Consider the following 27,512-nt stretch of genomic DNA (forward strand, 5'->3'; position numbering starts at 1 on the left):
GACCACCCTGTGGTTCAAAATAGCACCAATACATAGGGGAGGCCCCCAGTGGCCCAGCCTCTAATATGTGACTCTGCCCCTCCGCCATAATTGATTGGCCTTTCTATGTCAATCAGATTCTCCCCCTCAGGAATTTAAAACTTGAACAGACATACACAAAGGCCAGAAGCTATTGATGCAGATTTATTTCAGAATAGCAGTAGCCCACCCAAAGAAAACTTCTGGGAAGCGGAAATCTGAAAATGTCCTTTATCTTGATCTGGGTGGTGGTTACATGGATATATATGCATGAAAAATTTCACTGTACAGGGCGCCTGGGTGGCTCAGTTGGTTGGACGACTGCCTTCGGCTCAGGTCATGATCCTGGAGTCCCGGGATCGAGTCCCACATCGGGCTCCCAGCTCCTCTAACCTTCTCCTCGCTCATGTTCTCTCTCACTGTCTCTCTCTCAAATAAATAAATAAAATCTTTAAAAAAAAAAATTTCACTATACAAATGTACACAGCTGTACATTTAGATTAAGGCAATTTACAGAATACAGATTATGCCTTGAGAAGGAAAAAAAAAAGGCAATGAATGTTCCCAGAGAAAAGACCCACAGCCTCCTACAGTTGGGGCCCAAAACATCCCAGATTTTCATCTCCTTCAGGTATGTTCTTCGACAGTTTTGATCCCATGAATCACCCAATGTTCATCCAACAAACCCACTTTTCCATTTACGTGGCCAAAATTAGTTTCTCTTATTACAACGAAAAGATTTATAGCAGGCCAATGAGAAAAGTCAAGTGTGTGCATATGTCTGTCTGTCTCTCTTGATTACCCATTTTCCTCTCTGTATTGCTGTGAAATCCAGGTTTCAGTTAAAACTTTACAAAGGTCAGAAAATCCTTCAAAATAATGACTCAAAAGCAAACACAGTAAAGTTTCCTAGCTAAGTGCAAAATAAGAAAAGCACTTATTTCTCTTGATGGGATTAAAAAATGTTGGAAGATTTTCTAGCAAATTTCAATACATTGTAAAGATCTTTCATTTCCCCAGCTATGCACATCCTTCCAGGGTAAAAACAAAGAAACAAAAAACGGTCCCCAATAAATATTTATAATTTTTCTTCTCTCTACTCAGTTAACAACCCCATAAACAATTCCATCTTACGAAGTAACCGAGACAAAACAGATGTTCTGGAATAAGACATACCCTAGCCATGTCACTTCTAATTTGTTTCACTGTGTATAGTTTTCTCTCCCCCATCCTTTACTTTCCCAAGTTTCTTTAAAAGATGTAGAAATAGTAAGGAATGGTACCCTTGGTATTAAGGTCACAGGCTCCTAAGTATGACACTTCCTCCTTCCCATTAGACAGCATCCTCTACAAATACAAAACTATTGATATGGCTATTCCTAACAATACAGTAAGAACAACTATGAAAAGACAAGCTGTGAAAGAAGAGAATAGGCTAAAGTGCAGCTTGTGGAGGCTAAACTCGTCTTTGATATGGCCATGTTTGTGGGTGTTCTCTGAGTAATCAGTAAGGTTAATATTTTGTGTCTTTTTGCTCATTTATTTCCTAACTTTCCTACAATAAGCATAAGTTACTTAGATAATAAAAACAACCTTAAAAGACTATACAGGAAGATAATATACACATCTTTAAAATAAGACCCAAATAACCCTAGCACACTGGCACTTAAGAAAGGACAAGAAGGCACGCCTTGGGTAACCTTAGGTCTGTGAAATGACCAATGTACCACAGTCAGTAGCACTAAAAGGGCAATGGCAACATGAAATAAAACCCATCTCCACCTGACTGCCTCCTTAAGTTTTCCTGGAAACAAATGGATGTCTTATTTTATTCTGAACAATACTTTAAAAGGTAAGTTAGGCAGAGAGAAAAATTATCTGGGACAAGTGGCAGTGGCATCACCCCTTCCCAGCACTTCCCCTAAAACAAAAGCCAGAAGCAAGACGTTTCTAATAGTTGGAGAACTGATTTATTCCAAATGATGCTACCTCAACTACAAAAAAGCAAATGTAAATGCGGACAAAATCTGGAGACCCCAGCTCTTTATCTTGTGTGTGCAGTTCTGATTCTCCTATATTCTCACCATTTGCTATGTTCCTATGGCCAGATGTACTAATGGTTTTAAAGGCATCTGATTTTCTGGCCTACCTAACAGAACTAGTACCGGGGTGGGGAAAGGTGGGGTGCCTGGCTGGCTCAGTCACTGGAGCATGAGACTCTTGATCTCTGGGTTATAAGTTCAAGCCCTACTCTGGGTGTAAAGCTTACTTAAAAACAAAATCTTTACAAAAATAGAGAGAGAGACAGAAGAAAAGAAAAAAGGAGAAAAAACCTGTGACGGCAACACAAACAGCAGTTCCCAAGGTACAAAGGCATACCTGATAAAAACAGTTTTCCCTTCATTCACATCAGAGGGTAATTTCCTCTTCTTTTTCTTTGAGACTTGCACATCTAAAGTACAAAGAAAAACAATGTTCTAAACAATAAACACTATATTCGACGTGTGTGTGCATGCACGTGTGTTTCTGCTTATAAAAGTATTACATAGATAGGTAAGAAACTTTTAACACTGGTTGTCTCTGGGGAGGGACCCTAAGTGGCTGAGGACCTGAGTACAAGGAAGACTCCATGTTTTAAAAAATAGACATATAGGGGCGCCTCGGTGGCTCAGTCAGTTAAGCATCTGCCTTTGGCTCAGATCATGATCTCAGGGTCCTGGGGCTGAGTCCCACAACCTGCTCAGCAGGAAACCTGCTTCTCCCCTTCCCTCTGCCAGCATCTCTGTCTACTCGTGCCCTCTCTCTTTCTCTGTCAAATAAACAAAAAAACTTTAAAAAACAATAAAAAAATAAAAATAGACATATATGCTTACATATACATAAATTTCTCAAATAATGTGAAAGAAACAGCTGTAGTTACTCTGAGAGACTCTCGGGGGGAGTGGAGAGGAACTTTTCTTTCTATATGACATTCTCCTGCACTAGTCTTTTTAGTTTTCTGCCATTTTCATGAACTGGTCCAATAATTTTTTTAAAAGTAGAGAATGATAAGAGATGAACCTGATTATTGAATGGTCATAATCCCACCAGTACAGAAGCTTCTTTAATTCTGAGGTGTCTACCATTCTCTCTTCATGAAAAAAGCTTATTTCCTCAGATTTTTTTGTATGGCCAAGCCAACGTGCCAGACTTAACCTAAAGAACCAGTTACTGACCATTCCTCATTCTGTAATGACCTGCCGCCCTCAACAAATAAGTTGAGTTCATGTTCGACATTCTTTATAAAGAATGTTTGATGATTACGGTTTGCTTACAGTTTTACAAAATGCCCCAAGAGGTCCTTTAGCCCCATCTCAACTCGTCAGAGTTGTTTAAAATCCACTTGATGTTAGGATACAATATCCTGTTTATCCAGTTTTTCATTCATCTTGGATAAGCAAGACAGAAGTACTGCCTCGGCATTAAGCCAGGTTTTAAATTCGCTGAGAATTGTAACCCTCAAATACTATTCCAAACATATTTAAAAGACAAAACAAAAACCTTGAGAAGGAATATAAAGGTATCCTTTTCAGCACTGAAACATAAATCTGACAGAACACCTTAGGGTCTATTTAAAAAGAGGCATGCACTGAACTGAAGCACATTTGCCAGGAACTGGTTTTAAATGCAAAGGCAAACCTTGGTCCTCTTGCTCTTCACTGCTGGTATCACTCTGAGCCAGTTCCTCTCCACCATCGATACTCTCTCTTTCCCCCAGGTCACTGTCGTCATCAGAAAGCTCCTCCTCACTGCTCTCGCCAGGCGCGGCCCTCCGGACTGCTCTGCAATGGCACAGTTCAGCACTGAGGATCTGGGCTACTGCAGGGGTCTGTCCACTGTCACTACACACGTCACCTCTGCCATGAAGGGGGCAGGGAAGACATCACTGTCCCTCACAGAGACAAGCCTACATCTGCCTCTGTCATCTCAGAACAAGCTGAGCTGCTTACCTCTTTTGAATTTGTGCAGGCTTGGTCACCCTTGTTTCTTTGTTCTCCTCACTTTCCCCCTCCTCATCTTCTTCCTCTTCTGTGTCATCCTCTTCTCCCTCTTCCTCTTCCATATCCTTTTCTTCCCTGCCATTCTCTTTACCTAATTCCTGATGTTTAGGTTCAGGCCTCTTCTCCTCACCTACACACAGAGATAAAGAAAGTTAGGTATTCATTTAGAATCCAAGATTAAGGGGCGCCTGGGTGGCTCCGTGGGTTAATCATCTCAGGTCATGATCCCTGCTCTCCAGGGAGCCTGCTTCTCCCTCTCCAACTCCCTCTGCTGTGTTCCCTCTCTCGCTGTGTCTCTCTCTGTCAAATAAATAAATAAAATCTTTAAAAAAAATTAAAAAGAATCCAAAATTAACTTAGCAACCCAAGTTCCCAGTTCCTTGGCACTAGGACTAGGACTTTAACTATTTTTCTCAGTATTTTTCTTACTATATGTAAGAGAAAGTATGAGAGAAAAAAACAAAAACCCCTCATCACTAGACTCCCTGGAAGCCTGTCCCATTCATCAGAAGGTTGAGGGTTAATCAGGCTCTGAATGAGAGAAGTAGCAACTGAGCCTCCGCAAACAGCCTATCATTGTGCACCACAGCCAGCACAATGCTCACCCAGGGGACCAGCCATGAACTGTCATCTTGGTGAGTTCTGTTCTCAGAGCTCCTGGTGGCTTAAAAGCTACCTGCTTTCTAAAAAACCCTCAAGTTTTAAGTTTCTCTATTCTTAATATTCCATCATTTTATGAGAAGTTGGAAAAGGACAGCCAGCAGAGGGGACAATGAACTCAGGTCCCACTCCTCATTCACATTCATACCCAGAATTGGGCTTAGACTCAAAAGACCCTATGTTTTGAGACCAGATCACCAGATGGTACAATATGAATCAACAAACAGCCCTGGGCTCACTTCTGAGCCCACAGGAACTCGGAGCTTCTCTTAATTCTCAGTCTCATTCTTTCCATTAGTTTTGTGGTTTTGGTACCTTTGACCCAGTATTCTTACTGACAACCAGGTTCCCTTATAATGTTACCGTAGGTAGAGCTGTTTCCATACCCACCTCAGGACATATAACCCCTCCTACCCAATACAACCACATCTTACCTGGGGCAGAGGCAGACTGTGTATTTTTATATTTATCCTTTGCCACAGCCCAATCCACAGCCACCGTCCGTCCTGGCAAACAGAAAAATAGCATCAGAAAAGTCTTCCTCTTTTTAATGTCGCTTGTAAATGACTTCCTATTCATCGAAGACCGTGACAGAACCAAAACAGACAAAAGAAACTACTAATTCAGGGAATGCTGGTCCTGAAATAAAGCTCAGAGTTGCCTACCCTTGTTAACCCTTAAACTTTTTTTATCAATTTAAACAGTTATTTTGCCTTTCTACCACAGCCCCCACACCTGGGATAAGAGAGTAAAAAAGTTAAGAAAGAAAGAATGGGAACAGTGTTTCCAGTTAGACAAGTTTCTAGTTAGACTAAGCAATAGCCAAAACAAGTTGTAGGAATAATTTGCACTCTGCACAGAAGTTACAAAGTCTCCAAGCCAAGCCCTTCTTTAGAATCTAGTAAAGGAGCACAGCCAGTTCAACAGCCCACTGATGCTGAAGGGTGCTGAAGAGGGACTACGACCAAGACAGAGAAACCTGCAAAACCTGCATCTATCAGTGATTATTTCAGGAATATTTTTTCATTAAGGATTTAAATGCACACTCATCACCCAAATAGAAAAGCAAACAACGGTATATGTTCTTTCAAGTTTAACCCTAAGATCAAGCACTAGGAATATTTCACCACACAGTTTCTGTATTAGCAGTAAGACTCTCAATAATTCAAACACCTTTTTGAAAATGTAGAAAGTGGGTTACTGTGTTAATTCACAAAACAGCAGAAATATCTGGGTGAACGGTATGGGTACAGAAAACTTACCTTTTATCTCTTTCATGTTCATGCTTTTGAGAGCTTTTCCTGCTTCTAGAAGGTTTTTGAACTGGACAAAAGCAAAACCACGCATCTTTCCATCTGTGTGCAAATGTACAAAGAAGTTAGAGACAGCAGGTGGAGAGCCAACAAACACCAAGGACATTACAGCAACCTGGGCTGGCAAGATGACCCAAATCCTGCCAACAAGTCAGCTCCTTGCCCAGAGCAATAGCTTTTGTTCTCCTGCTGAGTATACCCTGACTCAAGCTTGAGGAGAAATGCATTTTCTCAAACTATCACTTGTCTTTTAAAATTTGTTCCGATCTAACTAAAAATGCCACTGGGGGAATAAGCATTATTTTTGAGTTTTTGCTATGTGTCAAGCACTGAGCCTCATACTTTATATATGTCATGTGATCTGGGGCTCACAAGGAGTATGACATGACCCCTGTATTTCTATTTTGTTTAAAAGATTTTATTTATTTGAGAGAGATGAAGAAAACATGCGTGGTGGTGAGGAGGGGCAGAGGGAGAGGGACAAACAGACTCCATGCTGAGTGTGAGCCCCACTTGGGGCTCTATCCCACAACCTTAAGATTGTGACCTGAGCTGAAATCCAGAGTTGAACACTCAACAGACTGATCCACCCAGATCCCCCTGTATTTCTATGTCAAATATCAGTTAGTTCAAGGGTGAAATGGAAAAACACCATTATGTTAAATAATCTTAACCTAATCCACAGCAAATGAAAGTTTGCTGGTACCTGGCTTCCGGGGGATGTTTACTTCCAGAACAGCTCCATACTGAGCAAATACTGTCTTCAAGTCATCTTCTGAACACTGATGCCACAAGTGAAAAGATATTATCACAAAAAATAAACATGAAACATCAAACATTAAATTAGCACATTACAAAGAACTTGAATACTTCCACTCCTTTTTTACTTTTGAGACTAGGACATCAAACATTTCTAAACACAAAACACCTTGCTTTGAATCTAACAAAGAAGATAGATATCAAAGAGCTCTTCCCCTCCTCCCTGTCCCAAAAGGAAGTCTCCTTTACACTTACAATCCTTAATTGTTTATACAGGCCCATTTTCTGTATCCAACAAGGCTAAGATTCATGCCCAGAAGGAATTAGGTCCAATTATACTATCCTGGTGAGAAGCGCCACCAATCAGTACCAACAGCCTACAGAACAGGTAGTGTCAGTGCTCTCCGTTACTCACCTTAAAGCTCAGGTTCCGAATAATTAATCTGGCTTTCTTATCTGGTAGTTTGGGTTTTTTAGGTTTCAGCTCCTTCTTTGGGGGTTCTGAATTTTCTAAAAAATTAGAGGCAACAAAATAAGTCTGTGATCCAGTCTCATCCCTGATCACAGGAAAGAAGCTACTAGCAAAAAAAGAAGCTACTAGCATTTCCCAAGGGTTAAGTATGACAACACCCAGGAGCATCAGATTTCCAAAGTTAGAATTAAATAAAAGACAAAAATGGGTAATAAAACACATTAGATGATGTTGGACATCAAAAGGAAATTAAAGGAAGTTTTAAATTTAGAGGCTAACCCCCATCTTAGATGATTTTGGACATCAAAAGGAAATTAAAGGAAGTTTTAAATTTAGAGGCTAACCCCCATCTCCCCTCTCCATCCTCCCCTTCCTCCCACCTGAGGGAAAATTCTCTTCACTTACTAGAAACTCACCATTTTCCCCCTTTTCCTTGGACTTGTTCCTCTGTTTTTTCTTGGCAATAGTCACGTTGATCTTACAGCCTTCAAAGGTGGTAATCTCCTTGAGGGCCCTCTGAACATCTTCCAGCATAGAAAAAGTGACATAGCCAAAGCCTCGACATGCCTTACTCCCTGAACAATGAAGGGGGAGGGGGAGCACGGTTAGTCAAGAGCCCTAAAACACTAAATTCTCTCTTTAAAACCCAGTAAATTCTCCAAGTCCTAACCAGCAGATATACTGCCAGACCATCCTATTATCCGTTTGCCAAAATCCTCAGAAGAATAGAAACAAAGTTGGTATCAGTGGCCCCTTCTCCACTTTGTTCAGAAATTGTTAGGCTTCCTCTTCTAATCTGTTGTCTTCAGTGTTAGCTTGTCTTCCTCCTCCTTTTTTTTATTAAGATTTTATTTATTTATTTGACAGGCAGAGATCACAAGCAGGCAGAGAGAGAGAGGAGGAAGCAGGCTCCCCGCCAAGCAGAGAACCGGATGCAGGGCTCGATCCCAGGACCCCAGTACCACGACCCGAGCTGAAGGCAGAAGCCTTAAACCACCAAGCCACACAGGTGCCCCCTTCCTCCTTTCTTGATAATCTTGAGAATATGGAAGATCCATGATACCCATTATAGCCCCAAAGAAGAACTCATATCAAACAGAATGGGAACATACCAGAGAAGGTGGGAAAGGTAAGTACAGTAGCTTTGAGAACTGCAAGGCAATAATGCAGCAGATCAGAAATGGATGCCTGAGGCCCTGACAAAAGAACCTCAATAAACAATAAGCATTGCTTCGGGAGCCTGCAGATACTATTACCATTATTACCAAGCCTTAGCAATCAATATCAAACTTAACCTGTCCAAAGTAGCTGTAAATCTCTTATCTCACTTTCATCTTCAGAAGACATTAAGGTAGGTAAAGTGAATATTACCATCCTTTCTTTCCAAATGAATAATTTGAAATGGAGGAAAGTAAGTGAACTGGTTGGTGCGCCAGGGTGTTAGTAGCTAAATTAATTCCTTATTACTGGCCCCATGTTCTTTCCATGGGACTCCACCAATATAAAGGCCACAGAGAAGAATATTAGGACCAAGCATAAACAGTTGCAAATAAAAACTCGCCTTTGCCCTTTTGGGTATGCTTTTTTTGATTTAACATTTTTGTGTAGTAAAATTTTTAAGCCATCTACTGCATCGAAAAGGAAAAGACCAGGTAGTCTGCCTACGACCCAAAGAAGAAACACAGCTCACATGCTCTGCTTCTTCTTCAACTGTACTCGGACCAACTTCAGGGTACAAGCCCTCAAACACAGGACGATGATCCACATAAATGGTTAAAGCTGACACTATGCACTAGGAAGGCATACTGTGATCTAGAGATCAAGGTTTTTCTCCTGGCACTCCTCACAAAAGCCTGCCCACTCACTGTCAGAAATCAGAACAAGAAAAATCAGGGCCCTTCCTGATCAGTACACTGAAATATGAAGGAGTTCAGCACCAAAATAAAAGCATGTCTCACAATAAATGCCATTCACTGTTCGCACAAAGCACTCTCATTCTACTTGAATCCTCACAACATCTTGCGAAATTGTTCCCATCTTCAAGAGGTTACCTGACATGCCCAAGTCATCACTAAGACCGCATCCCACACACACCACCTCCTTCCCATCCCAGTCAGTGTAACACTCCGTCCAACACATCCTGACTATCTGGAAAGAAGAGCATATAGTCTTTTAAAAAGGGAATAGAGTTGTTTTGGGGTTGTTTGTTTGTTTGTTTGTTATATTTAGACCATGTACATAAGACAAAAGGTAAGATTACACTTCAGCTATAGAGGACCCTAAAGAGAATTGCCATTCAATGCCTGCTCTTCCCCGGAACAGAACCACCAAGCACGGGACTGTAGTGTCTCTCAAAGTGTTCTGACAACCCACAGTAATGAATGTAACATATATACTCTTTATATAAAACCAAAGGTGTGCCTGGTTGCCTCAGTCAGTAGAGAATGCGATTCTATTTTTTTTAAGCTTTTATTTATTTATTTGAAAGACAGAGAGAGAGATCACAGGTAGGCAGAGCAGCAGGCAAAGAGAGAGAGGGAAGCAGGCTCCCCGCTGAGCAGAGAGCCCAATATGGGGCTCCATCCCAGGACCCTGAGATCATGACCTGAGCCGCAGGCAGAGGTTTAACCCACTGAGCCTCACAGGAGCCCCCGAGAATGCGATTCTTGATCTTGGGGCTGTAAGTTTGAGCCCCACATTGGGTGTATAGATTATTTAAAAACAAAATCCTTAGGGACACCTGGGCGACTCAGTTGGTTAAGCATATGCCTTCCGCTCAGGTCATGATCCTGTTCTGGGATCAGTCCTGCAAGGGGCTCCTTGCTCAGCAGGGAACCTGCTCTCTCTCTCTGACAAATAAAATCCTTAAAAATAAATAAACAAATAAGAATCAAATAAAATCTTTTTTTAAAATATTTTATTTATTTATTTGACAGAGAGAGATCACAAGCAGGCAGAGAGGCAGGCGGAGAGAAGGAAGCAGGCTCCCTGCTGAGCAGAGAGCCCGACGTGGGGGCTCGATCCCAGGACCTGAGATCGTGACCTGAGCTGAAGGAGGAGGTTTTAACCCACTGAGTCACCCAGGCGCCCCTCAAATAAATCTTTTAAAAATTATAAATATGGGGTGCCTGGTGGCTAAGTCATTACGCGTCTGTCAGGTCATGATCCATGTCTTGGGATGGAGCCCCCTGTCGGGCTCCCTCCTGAGAGGGAAACCTGCTTCTCTCTCTCCCACTACCCCTGCCTGTGTTCCCTCTCTCATTCTCTTTCTCTCTCTCTGTCAAATAAATAAGTAAATAAATAATCTTTTTTGAAAATTATAAATATTAATCCTTTACCATATATACACATACTTTATCTTTGAAAAAATTCTTGTCATGACCCACTCAAAACCCACTAACAGTAATGATCTGCAGTTTAAGAAACACGGCTGTAGAGCACTCCCATTCTCTCACACACCCATATCTATACCTAAAATGACAAAGAACCAGGCTCGTGTCATGGCCTGTATGGCAACCAGAGCCATGGGGACAATCCCAACTCTAGCCTCTGTCATTAACAAAATAGGAGCTAGCAACGAAGGGATTATTAGCACACAGTTAGCGTGTCTGCTCGCACGCTAACTGTGCAGGGAAACAGGGGTCCACAAGATGCCAGTTCCCTTCAGTTGTTCTGCTGAAAAGCAAAGAAGCGGCCGCCTTCAGAGACAGCCTGATGACTTAGAAGGGAGCTAAATAAAACATCAGGTGCCTATCTCGAGTGTCCCTTGAAGTCTAGGTGAGAGGAAGGAATGCTTCTCTACAATTAAAATCCTTACAGTCCTTCCTCATTGCAATACATGCCAACCCTTTCTCACAGTGATGCAATGAGCATCGCACAGAGTAGGAGGCATACAGCAGGATTACACTTTTGGCTTAAGCCAAAAGCCTTGGGAATAGGACTTGACTCCTCTTTTTCTCATACCCTGCATCTGACCCATCAGCAAATCGGTTCTACCTTCAAAAATATCCATATTGCAATCACTTTCTACCACCTCCACTGTACCATCCTGGTCCAACACCGTAATTTCTCACCTGGATTATTGCAAAAGCCCACTCTTTGGTCTCCCTGCTTCTGTCCGATTCTCCAACGGCAGCCTCAGAATTTTTAAGCCAGATCATACTTACTGCTCCCTATTCAGTTTCTCATCTCACAGTAAAAGCCAAAAAAGTCCTTGCAATGGCCCGTAAGTCCTCCACGATCTGGTCCTTTAGAATCTCATCTCCTATTTCTCTTACCTCCACTCACTTACTCTGGTCACCCTGCTCTCCCTGCCATTCCTTCCATATACCAGTAGTCCTCTTCAGTATTCCTGAGCTTGCTGTCTCCTCTGCTTAGCCTTCTCCTCCTCCTGAAGAGACACATGTTCCCTTCCTCACCTCCATGAGGCCTTCCCTGACTTCTCCATCCATAGAAAACTGCCATTCCTCACTCCTCTACAACCCCCTCCCCCACACGCACTTACAGAGACTCCTCATCCTTCTTCCTGACTTATTTTCCTCCTTAGTATTTACCACCATTACCACTCTATATTTTGCTTGTTTAATTGGATGTCTTCCCCATCTTGCAGACTTAAGAGCAAGTTTTTTGGCTTGGTTTGGGTGCACTACTGCATCCTCAGGACCTACAACAGTGCCTACTACACAGCAGGCCTTCAAAAAATATCTCAATGAATGAATGGGTAAATGAGTAACATACTGGTTAGGAGCTCCGGGTCGGGTGACCAAATTCTGGGTCCACTACGTACAAGCTGTACGAACTTCAACTGAACTTATCAAATTTTCCCCAAGCCCCAGATTCCTGCCTGTAAAATGGGGTTCAGACTCTCCACCCCAAGACTGTTGGGCAAAGTAAATGAGATTAACACGTGCGGAATTCAGCACCGTGCCTGGCAATCAGCTGACTCTCAATACGCCTCACCGATGTTACTAAATGTTAACTGTAACAAATATTAAATGTTAACACTGTTACCAAATAAGATACCGTACGTGAGCGCCCCCAAAAAACGGAAAGCGCTATGGAACCCTGAGGCAATGCCTTGACTGTCAGAAACGGACCCCTACGGACTCATCCAGAACCGAGTCCTTCTAGAAAAGAAACTCAATTTCCAGCCCCTTCTCCCCGGAGCGGGTCAAGAACTCCACGGCTTGCTGAAGTCTGGGAGGGTGTCCTCGCGCGGACCCGGCTCCCAGGAACCCCAGCCCTGCCCTCGACAGCCCCGCCCCCTACCTTTCTCAGTCACCACGAAGCACTGCTTCACCGGCCCCACCTGACTGAACAGCTCCTCCAGCTGCTCACTGCGGGCGGAGGGCGGCAGGCGGCCCACAAACAGGGTCAGCCCGGCCATGAGGCCAGGGGACCGAGGCGCACGAGATCACAAGCGAATCCGGGCCTCGCACGCGAGGCCAGAATCAGGCTTTGGCAGGCCAACCACGCCAAGCGGCCCGGAGATTCCGGAAGTGCTCGTTGCTCAAAAGAGTCCGGAGGAAAACAGGGTGAGGAGGGGAAAAAAGCGTTCCGGAATGGGGGAGGGGCCGTTCTGCCCGGGGGCGGAGCTTCTTGAGCGGGGCTCCACCCCTAATCCCAGCACGGCCCCTCCCGTCCCTATCGCCCCCGGGGCCACTGTAGGAGACTGGCATCCTAGCTGCTACCTAGTTTAAGATCTCATTTCCAGGAGATGATCCCAGAGTGCGACGGCAGGCAGAGGAAGTCGTTTTTTGCTCGGGGTCTCACCCAGGATCTGACACATCCTGGATATTTAATAAGTACTTTTTTCGGTTCCACCAAAGACACCCAGTTTACCTGTATAAAGTGGAAACAGAACGCACGTAGATGCGTATATCACACATATTCTAAGAGAATGAGACATCTTTCACACTATAGCAGATAATGCCTGTAACAGTGTGCAGACAAATTACAGCTATTAAAGCACACGCAGACACAGATCATACACAATCATTCTTCCAATAAATATTTACTGAGCACCTACTATGTGCCAGGCACTAGGGATAAAACTGATGAGCTAAAACAAGACAAGAGTCCCTACTCTCATGGAGGATGAAGTCTAGTGGGGGTAGACAGACATTCATTTTAAAAACTTACAAATAAATCATAGCAGGCACCATACAGGATAACAGAACACACCCAAAGCAAACATAACATACAGACACTGAATGCAGGTCCTCCCAGAAACAGGAGGAAACCTTCCCTCTGGTCAGCTTATCAGACAGACCCAAGGCTGATGGATGTCACCCACCAGCAGGAGATCTGGGTGCTCCTGGAACCTGGAAGGCAGAGACTATTAGCCATTCCACTGGGTTCAGGAACTGACCTGGTGCAAGAATGAAGCACCCCGGAAGGGTTCCAGCTGAGAAAAGCTCCAATGCACTTTTTTATTTTAAAAGATTTGATTTATTTATTTGACAGAGAGCGAGAGAGAGATCACAAGTAGGCAGAGAGGCAGGCAGAGGGGGAGGAGGAAGTAGGCTCCCTGCTGAGCAGAGAGTCTGATTGGGGGTTCAATTCCAGGAGGCCGAGATCATGACCTTAGATGAAGGCAGAGGCTTAACCCACTGAGCAACCCAGGCACCCCATAAATGCACTTTTAAAATAACTTCTCAATACTATAACCTGAAAATTCAGAAAGTACAAAAGGTACAGTGAAAAGTAAATTTCTGCTTCTCTTCAAAACTCATTTGCTTTTGATACATTTTGGATGGATGGGATGGATGGGACAATAAAGGGGGTGGGGTGGGGAGAACACAACATCAGATTTATGAAACCCTAGTCCAAGTATATAATGTATGCTCAAAATAAAACACTAGTTATTTTTACACACATAACTCAAGAGAGCAAGTACTGAAATACAAAACAGATTTTTAAGGCTATGGGGTTAATCCTATCCAGGATAAACAGAGACAAGTAGACAAAGGAAGTGGGATGGGTCATTTGAATAAAGTCGGTTTGGGATTCCACATTCCTCCTCTTTTTTTCTCCTCCTCTCCTGCCCCCTCACCACTTTAGAAATCAAAATTCTATCCCCAAAGACTTAACTGCAAGCTTTGGGGCCCTAAGTATAAGGCGGCCTTCCCAGTGCTGGCTGCAGCATATCCAGGAAAAGAACCCTAAGAAGGCTGTTGCAACACCCCTTTGGGATGCCCCTACACTGCTGTTTAAAATACTTCTCACTCAGACCTTCCTTAAAGAACAAAACAAAACTGTGTGCCTGTGCCCATCAGGGGGCAGCAGCCACCCACAATGCAGAGGAATTCTGTGCCCCTAGGAGTAGATAATAATGCTGCTGACCCTTTCTACACTTCCGGAGTTTCAGACCTGGGCGGGGGTGGGGGGGGCATGTGCATCTCAGACTCCCAGCCTCAACCTCAGCCCTGTCCCCTCCTATCCCTGCACATCAGGGAGACCACATGGTGCTTCAGTCAGGAATATTTGCTCATCCATCTCCCCAGGACACACGCAGGGTTCTTTATTAAATAGCGGGAGTTGTGGTCCCCTGCACCACATCAGCAACGTGGCTTCCAGGGGAAATAAACTGTTGGTTTCTCCCTCATCCATCACTGTGCAGGAGCCTGGGAAGGAAGGAAGAGAGGCCTGGGCTGTGCTCTCTCCCAGCCAGGCTCTCCCAGGCCCCATTCCTCTAGTCCCACTCCCCCTTGCAAGTAAAACCTTCTTATTATACCACTTACTTCTTGTGCTTAGCACTTCTCACAGCTGTAGTTAGTACTATTGTAATTATTTATATGATTTGTTCTTTTTTTTTTTTTAGATTTTATTTTTACGTTGGGGCAACTGGGTGGCTCAGTAAGTTAAGAGTTTATTTTTTAAAGATTTTTTATTTATTTATTTGGCAGAAAGAGAGAGATCACAAGTAGGCAGGTAGAGAGAGAGGGGAAAGCAGGCTCCCCACTGAGCAGAGAGCCCCATGCAAGGCTTGATCTCAGGATCCTGAGATCATGGCCCCAGCCGAAGGTAGAGGCTTAACCCACTGAGCCACCCAGGTGCCCCTAGATTTTATTTTTAAGTCATTTCTAGACCCAACATGGGGCTCGAACTTACAACCTCAAAACCAAGAGTCATATGCTCTACCGACTGAGCTAGCCTGGTGTCCCTATTTGATTAGTATCTGCCTTCCCCCCCAAAGACCTTCAAATTCATACGTTCAGGGCTGGTGTCCGCCTCATTCACCTCTCTATGCTCAGCACCTAGCATACTGTAAGCATTCCATAAAATGTTTTAAAGAGATTGAGTGACTGAATGGATGAATGACTTTGTCACTCCATCCCCTGAAGTACTAAGAACTAGGATTGAAGGGTGTGTGCATTAGGATATACCTGGGCTCCTCTGGGAAACCTGCTTTGGGTAAGGGCCAAGGCATGGGACAAAAGGGAAGGGTTGTTTCACCAAAGTCTTGGCCTCTTTATAGTCAAAGTGCTGAAGTAATCCTTGCAGAGGAAAACCAAAGAAGTGTTGGAGTTGGTGAGCACTGAGCTGTCTTCCTCCCCCAACACTTCCCCATCTCATCAGCTCCATTCACAGCTTCTAGACAGAAAAGGAGTTTGTGTATGAGTGTGTGTGTGAGGGAGAAAGAGACAGACACACACCCCGACAGACTGACTCAGGGCATGTGGGGCTTGGACTGCCCTGTTGTGCATGAAGCCAGGTCCCCTGGTGAGGAAAAGGAATGAGCCAGCTGATAAGCATTAGGGCGAGGAAGAGGGGGCCAAGAGGAGTTGGGTGTGAGCAGAGGCAGATGGAAGGGTTGGTGGGGGGAGAAAAGGAGCCATTTTTTCCAAGCAGCAAGAATCCCTTCCATGATACAAAGCAGCTTCAATGCTGGGTCTGCTACAGCCACTATGACACCAGTGAGAAATGCCTATAATTAGGAGGCTGGCAGTTCCCTGGGCCTCAGCCCAGAGTGACGATGCAGCAAGAATTTCTGAGCCAGGCTGAGCCAGGTGATGGAGGAGACACAGTCAAAAAAACCACTCCAGTTCCATTCCTCAGTGGCTCCTGTCTCACTGAGCTCCCTACCATGACACTCACTCTCTCCAAACATCACTGACTCTTCCTCCTTCCGAGGTCCAAGACCCTGGACCATCTTCTCAGGCAAGACAGATCTTCACGTGCAAGGAGAACAGTGCTCTGATTCTTCCACTAGTGCATGGACCTAGTCTGGTGAGGCCCCACCCCTCGGGGCCTCCCTGCCTGCTTTCCTCTTGACTCCCCGTGCCTCCCTTCTCCAATCCCCATGAGGTGATGGGAAGACTTGGGATAAAAACCACTTCTATTCCTGTTTTTTCATTTCAAGCCTGGGATGTTGTACCCCTGTCGGTTTTCCTGTGACATGCAAGATATCTGCCAAAACACTGCCAAATTTTAATTTCCAAACCTAATCTACAACCCTGTTTTAGTGCCATTCTGAACTTAATTGCATTTTAGCCAAATGACAAATGCACACCCCAGAGCTCAGAGCCAAATGCTCTGGATAAGGGAGAGGTTCCAGAGTCCCCAGAGGCCTGGGTCTCTGCATTGTGAACTCTGCTTTGGTGGGTAGATTGGGGCCAGGGTTTGGGGGAAGATAGGCTCCCGTTAGGGAGGATCTGCACCATGAGAGATGAGTGCAGGGAAAGAGGGCTTGTAAGTCCAACCTTGAAGAGGCCTTGTTGGTAGGCGGAGTAGGTAGTGTCCTCTGTGCGTTCCTCTGGGAACATGGCAGTTGCTGGGGATCCCAGCTCAAAGTGATCAAGCCCTTGATGTGTGTATCAACATTTCCACAGAGGACTTCACCATGGACTCACTCATCCCTAGCCAGCTGTCCCCCACAACCTGCAAGCCAGGCTCCTAGGAATGCAGAGGTTTCTACCAATGGGTGTAGAGGTCCCGCCTCACTTCCCAGGGCCTGCTTCATCTCTGACAAGGCACTTCCCAGAGAGTCAGAGGGTTTTCACAGGGTCACTCCCAGGGCCCTCACTCATCCCAGCTGTAGGACAACAAGGGTCCTTGCCATCGGGAGTACAGGTCACCCAGGTGTGAGATGAAGCCTCCCCACCCAAACACGGCTTGTCTTCCAGTTCTGATGGAATGGCTGCCGCTGTGGGCTGATCTAAGCTTTTCCAAGAAGATTAGACCTTTCTCTGAAAATATTTTATTGATAAATTAACTCTGGAAGCACTCACCTCCCACCCAACTGCTATGGAGTCTCCTGGATGGGCCATGGACCCTTCTACAGGGAAGGATCATGTGGAGGACAGGGAGTCTCACTCACACAGGAATGGGATTCCTGGGCATGGCACAGGTGGGTGTAGGGACTGAAGCCAGTCTCGAGGTCCTTGGAGGACAGCCCCTCTCACTCAGCACCGGAGTGGGGAGTTGGTGGTCAGGAGTGGAGCACCTTGGAGCTTTATTGCTGGTGAATGCCAAGGCAAGTGGAACCCCTGCCAGCCTAGAATTGCAGCAGAGGGCATCCGTGCCCAGGGCTCCAGGGGAGGTGGCACTAACCCCAATCAACAGAGCCTGGCTGCTGACCCACCCACCCAGCGACCCCTGGATGGGGAAGAAGCGGGGAGCGGTATCTGAGCCAGGCAGGATTGGGAAAGGGCTACAGTGTGCAGGTCTCAGGCAGAGCAGGCGCCAGGAGGGGGCGTAGGCTGGGGCGGCCAGGGGGCCACCTCTTCACAGGTCTATGGTGTCGCTGCCCACACTCAGCTCGTCGATCTGTCGACAGGCGTCCAGGAATTGCTCCTGCAGCAAAGCCTCTGCGGCCTGAAGCTCAGGAGTAGGCTCTGGGGAGTCGCGGGAGGGTGGGGACAGGGCCTGGTAGGAGCCTGAGCCCGGGAGGCTAGGGCTGCTCCCCGAGGGTCGCGGGGGACTGAGGACGCAGACCAGAGGACAGCGTGGGGGCCTGTCGGGGCTGGAGCACAGTAGCATGGACGAGCTGTCCCGCGAAAGTCCGCACAGTGAGCCCGAAGAGGCGCTGCTGCCCATGGGCCAGGCCCGGGGAGAAGGGAGCTCCAAGGGCACAGGGGAGCCAGGGGCCTCCTCAGACTTCCCCTTGGGCCCGACCCCCACCTTCGCCACCAGCGAGGTGGTGCGGTAAAGGCCGAGCCCAGGCGCGGTTTCCCCGAAGGCAGGGCCCTGGAAGAGGCCGGGCGTGAGCAGCGCCTCGCTGCAGAGGGCCTCCTCAATGCTGCGCCTCAGGTTGATTGGGGAGGGCGGGCGGAAGTCCACGGTGTAGTCGCTGCAGGGGGAGGAGGCCGGAGAAGGGGCCGGGTTGGCCGCCGCGCCATCGAAGCCCCGGCAGCCGCCTCCCTGGAGCAGGAGGTCGGGGCCAGGCCCTGCCAGGGCGCACAGCTGCAGCAGCTCCGCGTCGCCACGCGCGATGGCGCCACCCAGGGGCTCCTTGTCCGGGGGCCCGGTGACCCAGCCCCCGGGCAGCAGTGGGGCTGCGTGGCCCGGGGACAAGCGGAAGAGCTTGGCCCAGCAGCGCGGCGGCACACGGTGGCTGCTGAGCGCCGGGTAGAGGCCCAGCAGCGCCAACGGGATCGCGACGCCCACCTCGCCCAAGCGCAGGCCTAGCTGGAAGGCCCACCAGGGCCAGGGTCCCTCCAGGCCAGGCTGGCCGCCATAGCCCAAGGCGTGCAGCACCTCGTAGCCCTGCAGGGCTCCGCTCAGCAGCCCGAAGGTCCCCGCCACTGGAGCTGTGCGGGCAGCGCGCCGCCAGGATTCGCGCGGGGCGAAGGGGCTGCGCGCCTGCGGGAGCGGGGTGGCGCCCTTGAAGCCCGACCCTCCCAGGGGCGCTCCGGCCCGCCGCCGCCGTCCCCCCCAGCAGGAGAGCGCCAGTAGGAGCCCGGAGAGGAGGGCGGCGAGGAAGGCGTGCAGCCCGCGGGAGGCGAGACGCAGAGGCCGCAGCGGGCGGTGGGCTGCGCTCCCGACGGCGGCGGCGGCCGCCAGCCCCAGCCCCAGGAGCAGCAGCGCGGCCAGCCCGGCGGGACACCGCGGCGGGCGCGGCCGGGCCAGCAGCAGGCAGGCCAGGCCCAGGCCGGCAGCCAGGCAGGGCAGCGGAAGGTCCTGCAGCAGCAGCCAGGCGAGCGGGGGCAGCCGATCGCGGTGCCCGTAGGCGTCGTAGAAGAGCGGGAAGGCCCGCGTGGTCCCGGCCGAGAGCAGGAGCAGGTCTAGCAGCGCCAGGCAGGGGGCGCCCGGCGGGCAGCGCCACGGCAAAAGGGCTAGGGCCAGCAGCGCCAGCACGGCCACCAGGCCGAAGAGCGCGCCTACCCCGTATACGTGGGCCTCCCAGGCCAGCCCCCAGCGAGCTCTGGCCTCTGCCCAGTTGGCTTCCAGGGTCAGGAAGAAGAGGGGCAGCGGAGCCACAGGAGGCGGCCCTTCGGGTTCAGGCAGTTCTCCCATGCGGCAGGACCCTGACCCACACTCTGGCTCCACCGAAGGCTTCCCAGGGCTGGCAGGAGTGGAGTCATCTGGGCCAAAGGTGGGGCTGGTGGGGTCTGTGGGCAAAAAACATTCGTCTGAGGCAATTGTACAGCCTTCCCCTGCCTTCCCCACAGCCAATAGCCTGTGTACCAGAGAGTCTGCATAACATCTAGGTCACACGTGTCCTCCCCACCCCCAACCTGATACGGGATTCGATCCCAGTGGGATCATGACCTGAGCCAAAGGCCAGAGGCTTAACCAACTGAGCCACCAGGTGCCCTACACTTGTCTTTAGTAGAGATTCACCGGTCTCTCACCCCCTTGTCTTCCCCTCCCCATCAAACTCTTCAACTCTCATCCCTCCGGCATCCCTAACCCACCCTTCGCTCTCTGCTATTTATTTCCGCTCATCACTCTGCGATTCTACTGAAAAGGGGTTTTCTTTTTATATGTATTTTATTTATTTATTTGAGAGAGAGAGTGCGCATACAAGCCAAGCCGGGGGAGGGGTATTGGGAGAGGAAGAAGCAGACTCCCCGCTGAACACCAGCCCCATGTGGGAGTCTATCCCAGGACTCTGGGATCACGACCCCAGCTGAAGGCAGATGCTTAAACGACTGAGCCACCTAGGTGCCCTGAAAAGGGTTTTTCTTAAGAAGCTACAGAATTTTACTGAGGGAACTGGAGAAGGCCCCTCTAGTTCAATCCTCCCACCACAAAGTAAGCTTCATAAGAACAAAGATTTCGGTCTGTTCTGCTTACATCTGAATCTCCATGCCCAAAATGGGGCCTGGCTCAAAGTGGGCACTGAGCAGATATTTGTTGAATAAATGAATCCTCTTGTTTCTCCAGTGAAGACACTGAGGCTCTACAGAGAGGCAAAGTGACTTGTCCAAGGTCACAAATCGGCAGATCTCAGAATCCAGATCTGAGTACTGGTCTGAGCCCCTTCTCACAATTCCAGAGTTTTTTCATAAGACTAGTTTGCTTATCTCTTATACTACACTCCTAACTCCCAATTCCCACGTTAGTGCTAGGAGAAACATCCCCTGCCCTTTTTTATCTGCTTCCTCCTTCCCCCATCTCTTCAGGAAAAGCCCCTACACATGTGGACACATGCAGCAGCGGGGGTTTGGGGGGAGAGTTAAGACACTCCCGTTCCCAGCATCTGAAGAGAACACAATCTTTCCTGTCACTGGCCTTCCTGTCTGCCACACCCCCAACCCTTAGCTTACCCATGGCCATGGTCCCCATCCCAACTCAGTCACAAAGTCATTCATCCAAGGCTCTTAAGGTACATGCCCCTTGAGTTCTCACTCCACTTTACAGAAGTTGACATTGAAATGGACTCCCCTGGGTCTCGAGGCTACCCTTGAACTCTCCAGAAGGAATTACTGGGGTGAGCAGAGTGGGATAAGATGCCTTCTTAGTGAATGAGCTCCTCAGGTGCTCTGCGATTTGCCAACTTAAGCTCCCAGCCGCAGTGTGGGCTCCAACACCTTCCCCACATCCCTTTGGAAAAGGGAAGTCATAGGGCACCAGAGGTGGCTCAGTCAGTTGGGTGTCTGACTCTTGGTTTCTGCTTGGGTCATGATCTTGGAGTCATGGGATTGAGTCTGCTTGAGATTCTCTCTCCCTCTGCCCCTCCACTACACACACACACACACACACTCTCTCTCTCTCTCTCTCTCTCTAAAATAAATAAATACATCTTTAAAAGTAGGGGAGGGGAGAGTCAAGTAAAAGAGGATGAGGAGTAAGATCCCTAATTTACTTTCCTGGAGCAAGAGAAGAGCTAAAAAGAGATCCAAGGATTCTTCCCATAGCCAGGCAGCAAAGGAAGATGCTTCCGGCTCAACCTCTCCCTCCTCCACCTAGCAAGCTCAGCAGATCTGCAGCTGCAAAGGAGTATGAAGGGAGAAAGATGGTGGGGAAGAATGGAGACACCCTGGTGAGGGTGGGGAGGGGCACAGAAGGCAGACCTAGGATGAGGAAGGGAGGGTATCTTGACAGCGAGACTCCTACCCCAATCGCCTGGCCGCACTCCTGCCTGGTGTCAGGCACACACTACAGGAAGACCCCAGATACACTCCTCACCCAGGTCATGCCAGTTCCTGCTAGGAGCATGCAAAACAGCAATCCCCAGTACCAGACAAAGGGGTGGGGAGGGTGGGGTGTGCAGAAAGCGGCTCTGGAGGGAAAGCTGGGAAGACAGAATCAGACATCTGGGGAGGGCAGAGAGGGAGCAGCCAAAAATTAAGTCTACACAGCTCGCTGCCTCTTACAAATGGAAGCATGGGCCCTGCTTCCCCTTCCATCACCTTCCCCAAGTCTGAGATGGGAAGAGTCCCTTCTGCCTAAGGCTGTTAAGAGGATAAATGTTCGACGTGGCCAGAGCTCTTCGGAGTGCCTGGTGCGTAATAAGCCTTCAGTATGTGTTTGGTGTTGGTATCATCATTATTGGGTAATGTGTATCACTGATCAATCATCAACTTGTGTTCATGCGACAGTGACTATTTCTGGCCTCAAACTAGTTCTTGATATAATCAACAAAAGATTGTTGTCTCTGGGGGCGCCTGGGTGGCTCAGCCAGTTAAGCGTCTGCTTTCAGCCTAGGTCATGATCCCAGCGTCCTGGGATCAAGCCCTTTGTGGGGGGGGCTCTCTGCTCAGCGAGGAGTCTCCTTCTCCCTCTGCCTGCTGCTCCCCCTGCTTGTGCGCTGTGTGTGTGTGAAATAAATAAATTAAACCTTTTAAATAAATAAATAAATAAAATCTTAAAAAAAAAAAAAGACTGTTGTTTCTTAGCCCATACTAATCTTGCTTAGAAAGGCAACACATTGTTTCACCTTGTGAACCCTATTTAAAGAACACCCTTTAGTTGGACTGACTACCCCTGAACACTTAAGGAAGACGCAGCCATGAGTTAAATGAGGTTCATTCAGCTGGGATAGCTTGTCGATCAGGGGTGGGTATCAGTCTGATGTTAGCAGCATCAAAAACTTGCAACCCCTCTACCAGCTTCATTCCTTTGCCCCTCTGGCGCTCTGGCCCAACCCACTTCAGCAAAGTGGATGACTTTGCTTGGCTTTTCCTCAGCGTTGGCGGGCTCTGCAGAAAGGCAATGGGACCGTGCCCAGGAGGGCTATGGCTGGAGCCAGACTGCCACCCCTCACAGCTTCCTCTTCGCTCACTGAGCCGACAAGCACAGCCCTCAGAGATCTGCTCTGCCTTGCCTTCTTCCAGCTCCACTTCTTACCCGAGGGCCACAAGAAACCCCATCTCTCATCTCTGTCCCCCAAGCACTACGGCAACTAGAACAAATTTTTAATGTGACTAAGAAGCCAGGAATAAAAGAGGAAACCCAGAAAACAGACAAAGCACAGGCAGAGCTAAGGTCTTAGAGGAGGTAGTTTTGAAGTAGGAGCATTGCTTTCTTGAGAGGAGGTGGGCCTGCCCTGTGGACGCAGGGCTGGGCCATATCATGGATGGGAACAGGCAGAGAAGACCCAGCTTCTTCAGCCTTAGAAGAATCCACTTGACCTCATTCCCCTATCTCCCCACTTGAGGCTTCCCCAGAAGGAGCCCTCAGTCTCCCCCCAGAAGATGGTAAGTTCCTCCGATCCCTCTCCTGAGCAGCCCTCTCTTACAAGGTGATCCCCCTCTGGCCCCGTGGCCCCTCTTGACCTCAGGGGCAAGAAAGGAGGTAGGATGTCAATGTGAGGGATTGGTGAGGTCATAGCTGGCCAGGGAGGAGTCGGGGAGCGGGGGCCTGCTAGATTTATGGAAAAGTCAGGCCTGATTATGTACCAGCTGCCCAGATCAAAGGGCTGGGAAATCACTCTCCCAGTAGAAGTGGTAGCCCATGCAGCTGCCTGGCCCCATTCCTCTTCCCCACCCCCTCCTCTAGGATCATGGAAGATTGATCCTCTCTGTAAGGGTAACTGACATTCGAAATATTTAACCACTAAAAATGGCACAGACGGCAGCCAATCAGAACAGATGTCACCAAGGGTGGTCTAGGAGTAGAGGGGAGGGCTCAGGGGGCTAAGGCCAGTGGGCACTTATCAACCGGGTTGAGTCTTTCAATATGTAAATGACCAGCCCAACTTCTCCCACGGTGTACTGGCTGGATACTAGCTGTGCCCCAGGTGTTGGGAGCCTAATGCAAGAGAAGAGACCTAGATTCAAAGCTTAAACACACCTAGGTTAGAAAGATCCTAGAAGAGACACACAGAGGCTCCCTTTGTCTCCTAACTGCCTCACACTACCCTCTACACATACTGCTGGCTAGAGCAAGGCCCTGGACCTTCTGGCCAAGGGGCCTCCAGCCCTCCTGGGTTTATCTGAGAGAAAGAGCCAGGAAGTGGCTGAGTTCCTGCAGCCATCAGTGAGGAGGGGGGAGGGGTGGGGCAGTGAGCTGGGCTTCCTCTGATACTGTCCAGACTCATTAAACCTGCCTGGCCAGCACTGTCACCAAGGCTGACAGACTGCCAGCCAGCATCCTTCCCCAGGGGCCACAGAGCCTGCCCCCCCCCCCACTGCCCAGAGCAGATCCGGTCACTACTACACACTGGGCTGAGGGGGGAAGGGTCAGCAGCTTCCCCCCCCACACACATACACACAAGCCCAGGAGTACAAGGACTGCTTGGGAGGGAGCTAGAGTCAGGTTCTGTGTTAAGTCTGGAACTGGAAGAAGCTAGGAGATCAGCGGTTTCCACTGCTGACCTGGTTCCTACTGTGAAGTGGCCAAGAGGCTTCGCCACAGTATAAAGGCTTTGCAGAACAAAGCTGGGCCTAGCGGTTCCTCTCCATGGCTCCCTTGGCCTCACCTACTAGAGACTCTCCCTGAGTGTGCCCCCTGCCCTGTGGGTTGGGCTGGTTGGCCTTGGGGCCAAGGGTACAGTGTTAGGTAGGGTCTGGAAGTGAACTTGGGAAAAACCAAGGTTAACAGCTCACCCTTAATAAACTTCTACTTCTCGCCCAGCCTCCTGCCAGGAGCTTGCATTATCTGGAAGCTTCATGATAACAAGATAGGTACTATTATTAAACCCTAGGTAGATGAGAAAATTTAGCCTTGGGGAGGTTAAATAACTTGCCCAAGTTCACCCAGCCAGTTAGTAAGTGAACTGGGATTCCAAACCAAGTCTCAAGATTCCAGAGGCCCTGCTCTTTCCTCTGCATCACCAGCTGTCCATGCACATATTCGGAAAGGTTTCCTTGAATAAAGATGGCATCTGTCTATTCAAAGTCTTGTCTTCAATGTCTTCCCAATGAGGGGCCCAGCTTTGCTCCTAACTGACAACATGTCATGTCAGATCAGACAGCAAAGGAGAGAGCCCCCAAGGTGGAGGGAGCGGGGTGGAAAGGCAGGCCAGGCAGACTGGCGTGAAGGGTGAAGTTGGTACTAAGGCTGTGGGAACCAGGAGGGAGTTCCTGTATCTGTCTGCCTCTCATACATCTGTCTACATCCTGCTTTGCCTGGGATTACAAATCTCTCGGAGGACTTTTACTTAACTCTGTGTGGGACTGCCCCCAGTGACACTTGTTCTCAGACTGTTAATATATATCTCCATGGTGGTGATGAAGAAAATGGTGATTATGATGATGAGGACAAGGAAAGAAGAGAGTCCCAGAATGCAGATGAGTGGCTAGCACGGAGTAAGTGCTAAATAAACGTCAAGTTCAAATGAATCAGACACTTACCTACTGATGCTGTTGCCATCGTGGCAGAGTTTAGGGAGGCGGCTGGGTCCCACGGGCCTGTGCTTGGGAGCTTTCTCTCCAGGGGGGATGGGGGCGGGGACAGAGTGGTGCCAAAGAACCCTGCAAAGGGAGCATGTGGGGTTCAAGGGCCATCCTACCAGCCAGCCTTGGCCTCTGGGGCTTTGGAGAAAATCCTGTCCTTCCCCCAGGGCTTACGCTGAGAGAGCCAATGTACACCAAACAGGCATTTCCCCATGGGAGCAGTGGTCCGTGTCCCAGGCCCTGGGAGCAGCAACACAGAGTCAAAAGAGAAAGGGGGGTGCTGATCAGGCCCACAGCACAGTGCCTGGCACATAGGAGTGTTCCCTAAGTTTTCGTTGCAGTGAAATCAACACTCACCTGGAGAATCTGAAACTCTAGACGCAGAGCTTGGGGATGGAGTTGGGCCTGGAGGGCTTGGGCCTGAGAAGTTCCGCAGTGGGGACAAAGTAGTGCCAAAGAAGCCTGCAAAAGGAGCCCAGGCTGAAGCTTCCTCCTACCTGCCAGGCTGCCCAGCAGGGACTCTCCTCCAGATGGGGTGGGTACTCACCAAAGGGTCCCAGGCGCCCTGCAATCTCTGCCAGACTGGCCCGCAGGCTGGGCAGCAGGGGCAGAGTCCGATGCCCGAGCGTGGGGGCTGCGCCTGCCCTCAGCGCCATGTCAAACTTCAGCTCCAGCTCACTCTGGCGGAGCCTGGGAGCACTGGACAGAGGTGCTGTGGCTGTCAGAGCAGTGTCCCAGGTCCCAGTGCCCATCCTGGGCTGATAGGGAGCAGTGGGCCGGTCAGTGGGCCCAGAGAGGGGGGACGTGGACTCTGGAGACAGGGAGGAGGCCCAGGGAGTAGAGCTGCCTTCAGCAGAGCCCCACTCTGGGGGCGAGTTCCCAAGGGAGCCCATCAGCAGTTCCCAAAGGGGATCAGTCCTCAGCCCACTGGCCACCTCTTCCTCGGGCTCCCTGCTTGGCCCAGGAGAGAGCGGCTGGGTCTCCGTGACTGAGATCCCCCAGGCAGCAGCAGGTCCCCGAAGGTGGAATTTGAAGTTCAGTCCCAGGTTGAGAGACAGCATAGAGGCCTCACTCTGAGGTGGTGGGGTCAGAGTGGTGAGAGGGACACCTGGGACGGAGGAGGCAGGCTGGGGGCCCACTGGAACAGCAAGCAGGACCCAGCAGAACAGCCCCAGCCCCAGGCAGCCCTGCCCTGCCATGGCCCCACCTGGCCTCAGGTGGCCACAGTGGGCAGGGCGCTCAGTTCTTCGGCACTTTTTGAGCCTGAAGGTCCTGGAGAGAGGAGAGGCGCTGTGAGCCCTGGCTGCCTGGGGTCGGATGCCCCCCGGGAGAGAGACTGCTGATCACCAAGAAGCAGGTGGTGGGGCTGGACGCAAAGGGCTCTGCCCAGGGAGAGTTGCCAGCTCCTTCCTCCATTCAGGCCCCAGACCACATGTCTCACCTGCAGCTCTCCTTCTCTTCCAGCTAAAGCCCCTTTCCCTAAACCCCTGCCTCCCCTACTGCTCACTCTGGGGACTGGGATCTGAAGGAGACCAGCTGCCCTTATCCTCTCCTAATAGCTGAGGGGGTGGACTCAGGTTCCCAGACTCAGATCCCTTCCTTCCCTCTCTTCTCCCCACCCCCCCGTCCACCTTCAGATATTTACTGAGGCCTACTATGTGCCAAGCACCTTTCTGCTGATACAACTGTGAACAAGCAAACCCTCACAGAGGAACGTGGCCTGCTTCCACCCCCACTCCAGCTCCAACCTAAGATGCTGGCCCTCTGTCTCCCACTCAGACCCCAGGGAATGCAGTCCCCGGGAGGGGCAAAGCACAGCGCTGCGTGATCTGGCCCAGCGGGAAAAGGCAGCCAGGCTCCAGCCAGAGAAGCAGGGTGCGTTGGTCTGGCAGAAGCTGGCCCATGCAGCCTGCCCCCTTTTTCCTGGGGCTTGGCCCTGCTCCCTTCCCCTTAACCCTAGAAGTATTGGGGGGAGGGGCCTCTTGGCCATCGCGGGCTTCCTGGGGTTGATGGCCAGGCAGGC

The 27,512-nt window shown here is 49.3% G+C and overlaps 2 protein-coding genes across 2 annotated transcripts in view; both read right to left on the reverse strand.

The window, feature by feature from the left end:
* RBM28 (RNA binding motif protein 28) overlaps nt 1-12,764 on the reverse strand; it is a 30,946-nt gene extending 18,182 nt beyond the window's left edge. The window contains exons 1-9 of the mRNA XM_044246518.1: nt 12,531-12,764; nt 7,679-7,837; nt 7,206-7,300; nt 6,738-6,813; nt 5,981-6,073; nt 5,153-5,224; nt 4,008-4,188; nt 3,697-3,839; nt 2,398-2,470 (exon numbers count right to left, since the gene is read on the reverse strand). Coding sequence (XP_044102453.1) covers nt 2,398-2,470; nt 3,697-3,839; nt 4,008-4,188; nt 5,153-5,224; nt 5,981-6,073; nt 6,738-6,813; nt 7,206-7,300; nt 7,679-7,837; nt 12,531-12,648 — 1,010 coding nt within the window. The 5' untranslated portion in view covers nt 12,649-12,764. The remainder of the gene's footprint in view (nt 1-2,397; nt 2,471-3,696; nt 3,840-4,007; nt 4,189-5,152; nt 5,225-5,980; nt 6,074-6,737; nt 6,814-7,205; nt 7,301-7,678; nt 7,838-12,530) is intronic.
* A 5,041-nt stretch (nt 12,765-17,805) lies between these two features.
* Nucleotides 17,806-26,688, reverse strand: PRRT4 (proline rich transmembrane protein 4). Its single transcript, XM_044244594.1, has 4 exons — nt 26,037-26,688; nt 25,847-25,951; nt 25,448-25,567; nt 17,806-19,816 (listed from the first exon to the last, which is right to left on the reverse strand). Exons 1-4 carry the CDS (start codon nt 26,686-26,688, stop codon nt 17,991-17,993), a joined length of 2,703 nt encoding a protein of 900 aa, XP_044100529.1. The 3' UTR covers nt 17,806-17,990.
* Nucleotides 26,689-27,512: the final 824 nt, after the last annotated feature.

This window comes from Neovison vison, chromosome 4 (assembly GCF_020171115.1).
Source record: "Neovison vison isolate M4711 chromosome 4, ASM_NN_V1, whole genome shotgun sequence".
NCBI lineage: Eukaryota > Metazoa > Chordata > Mammalia > Carnivora > Mustelidae > Neogale > Neogale vison.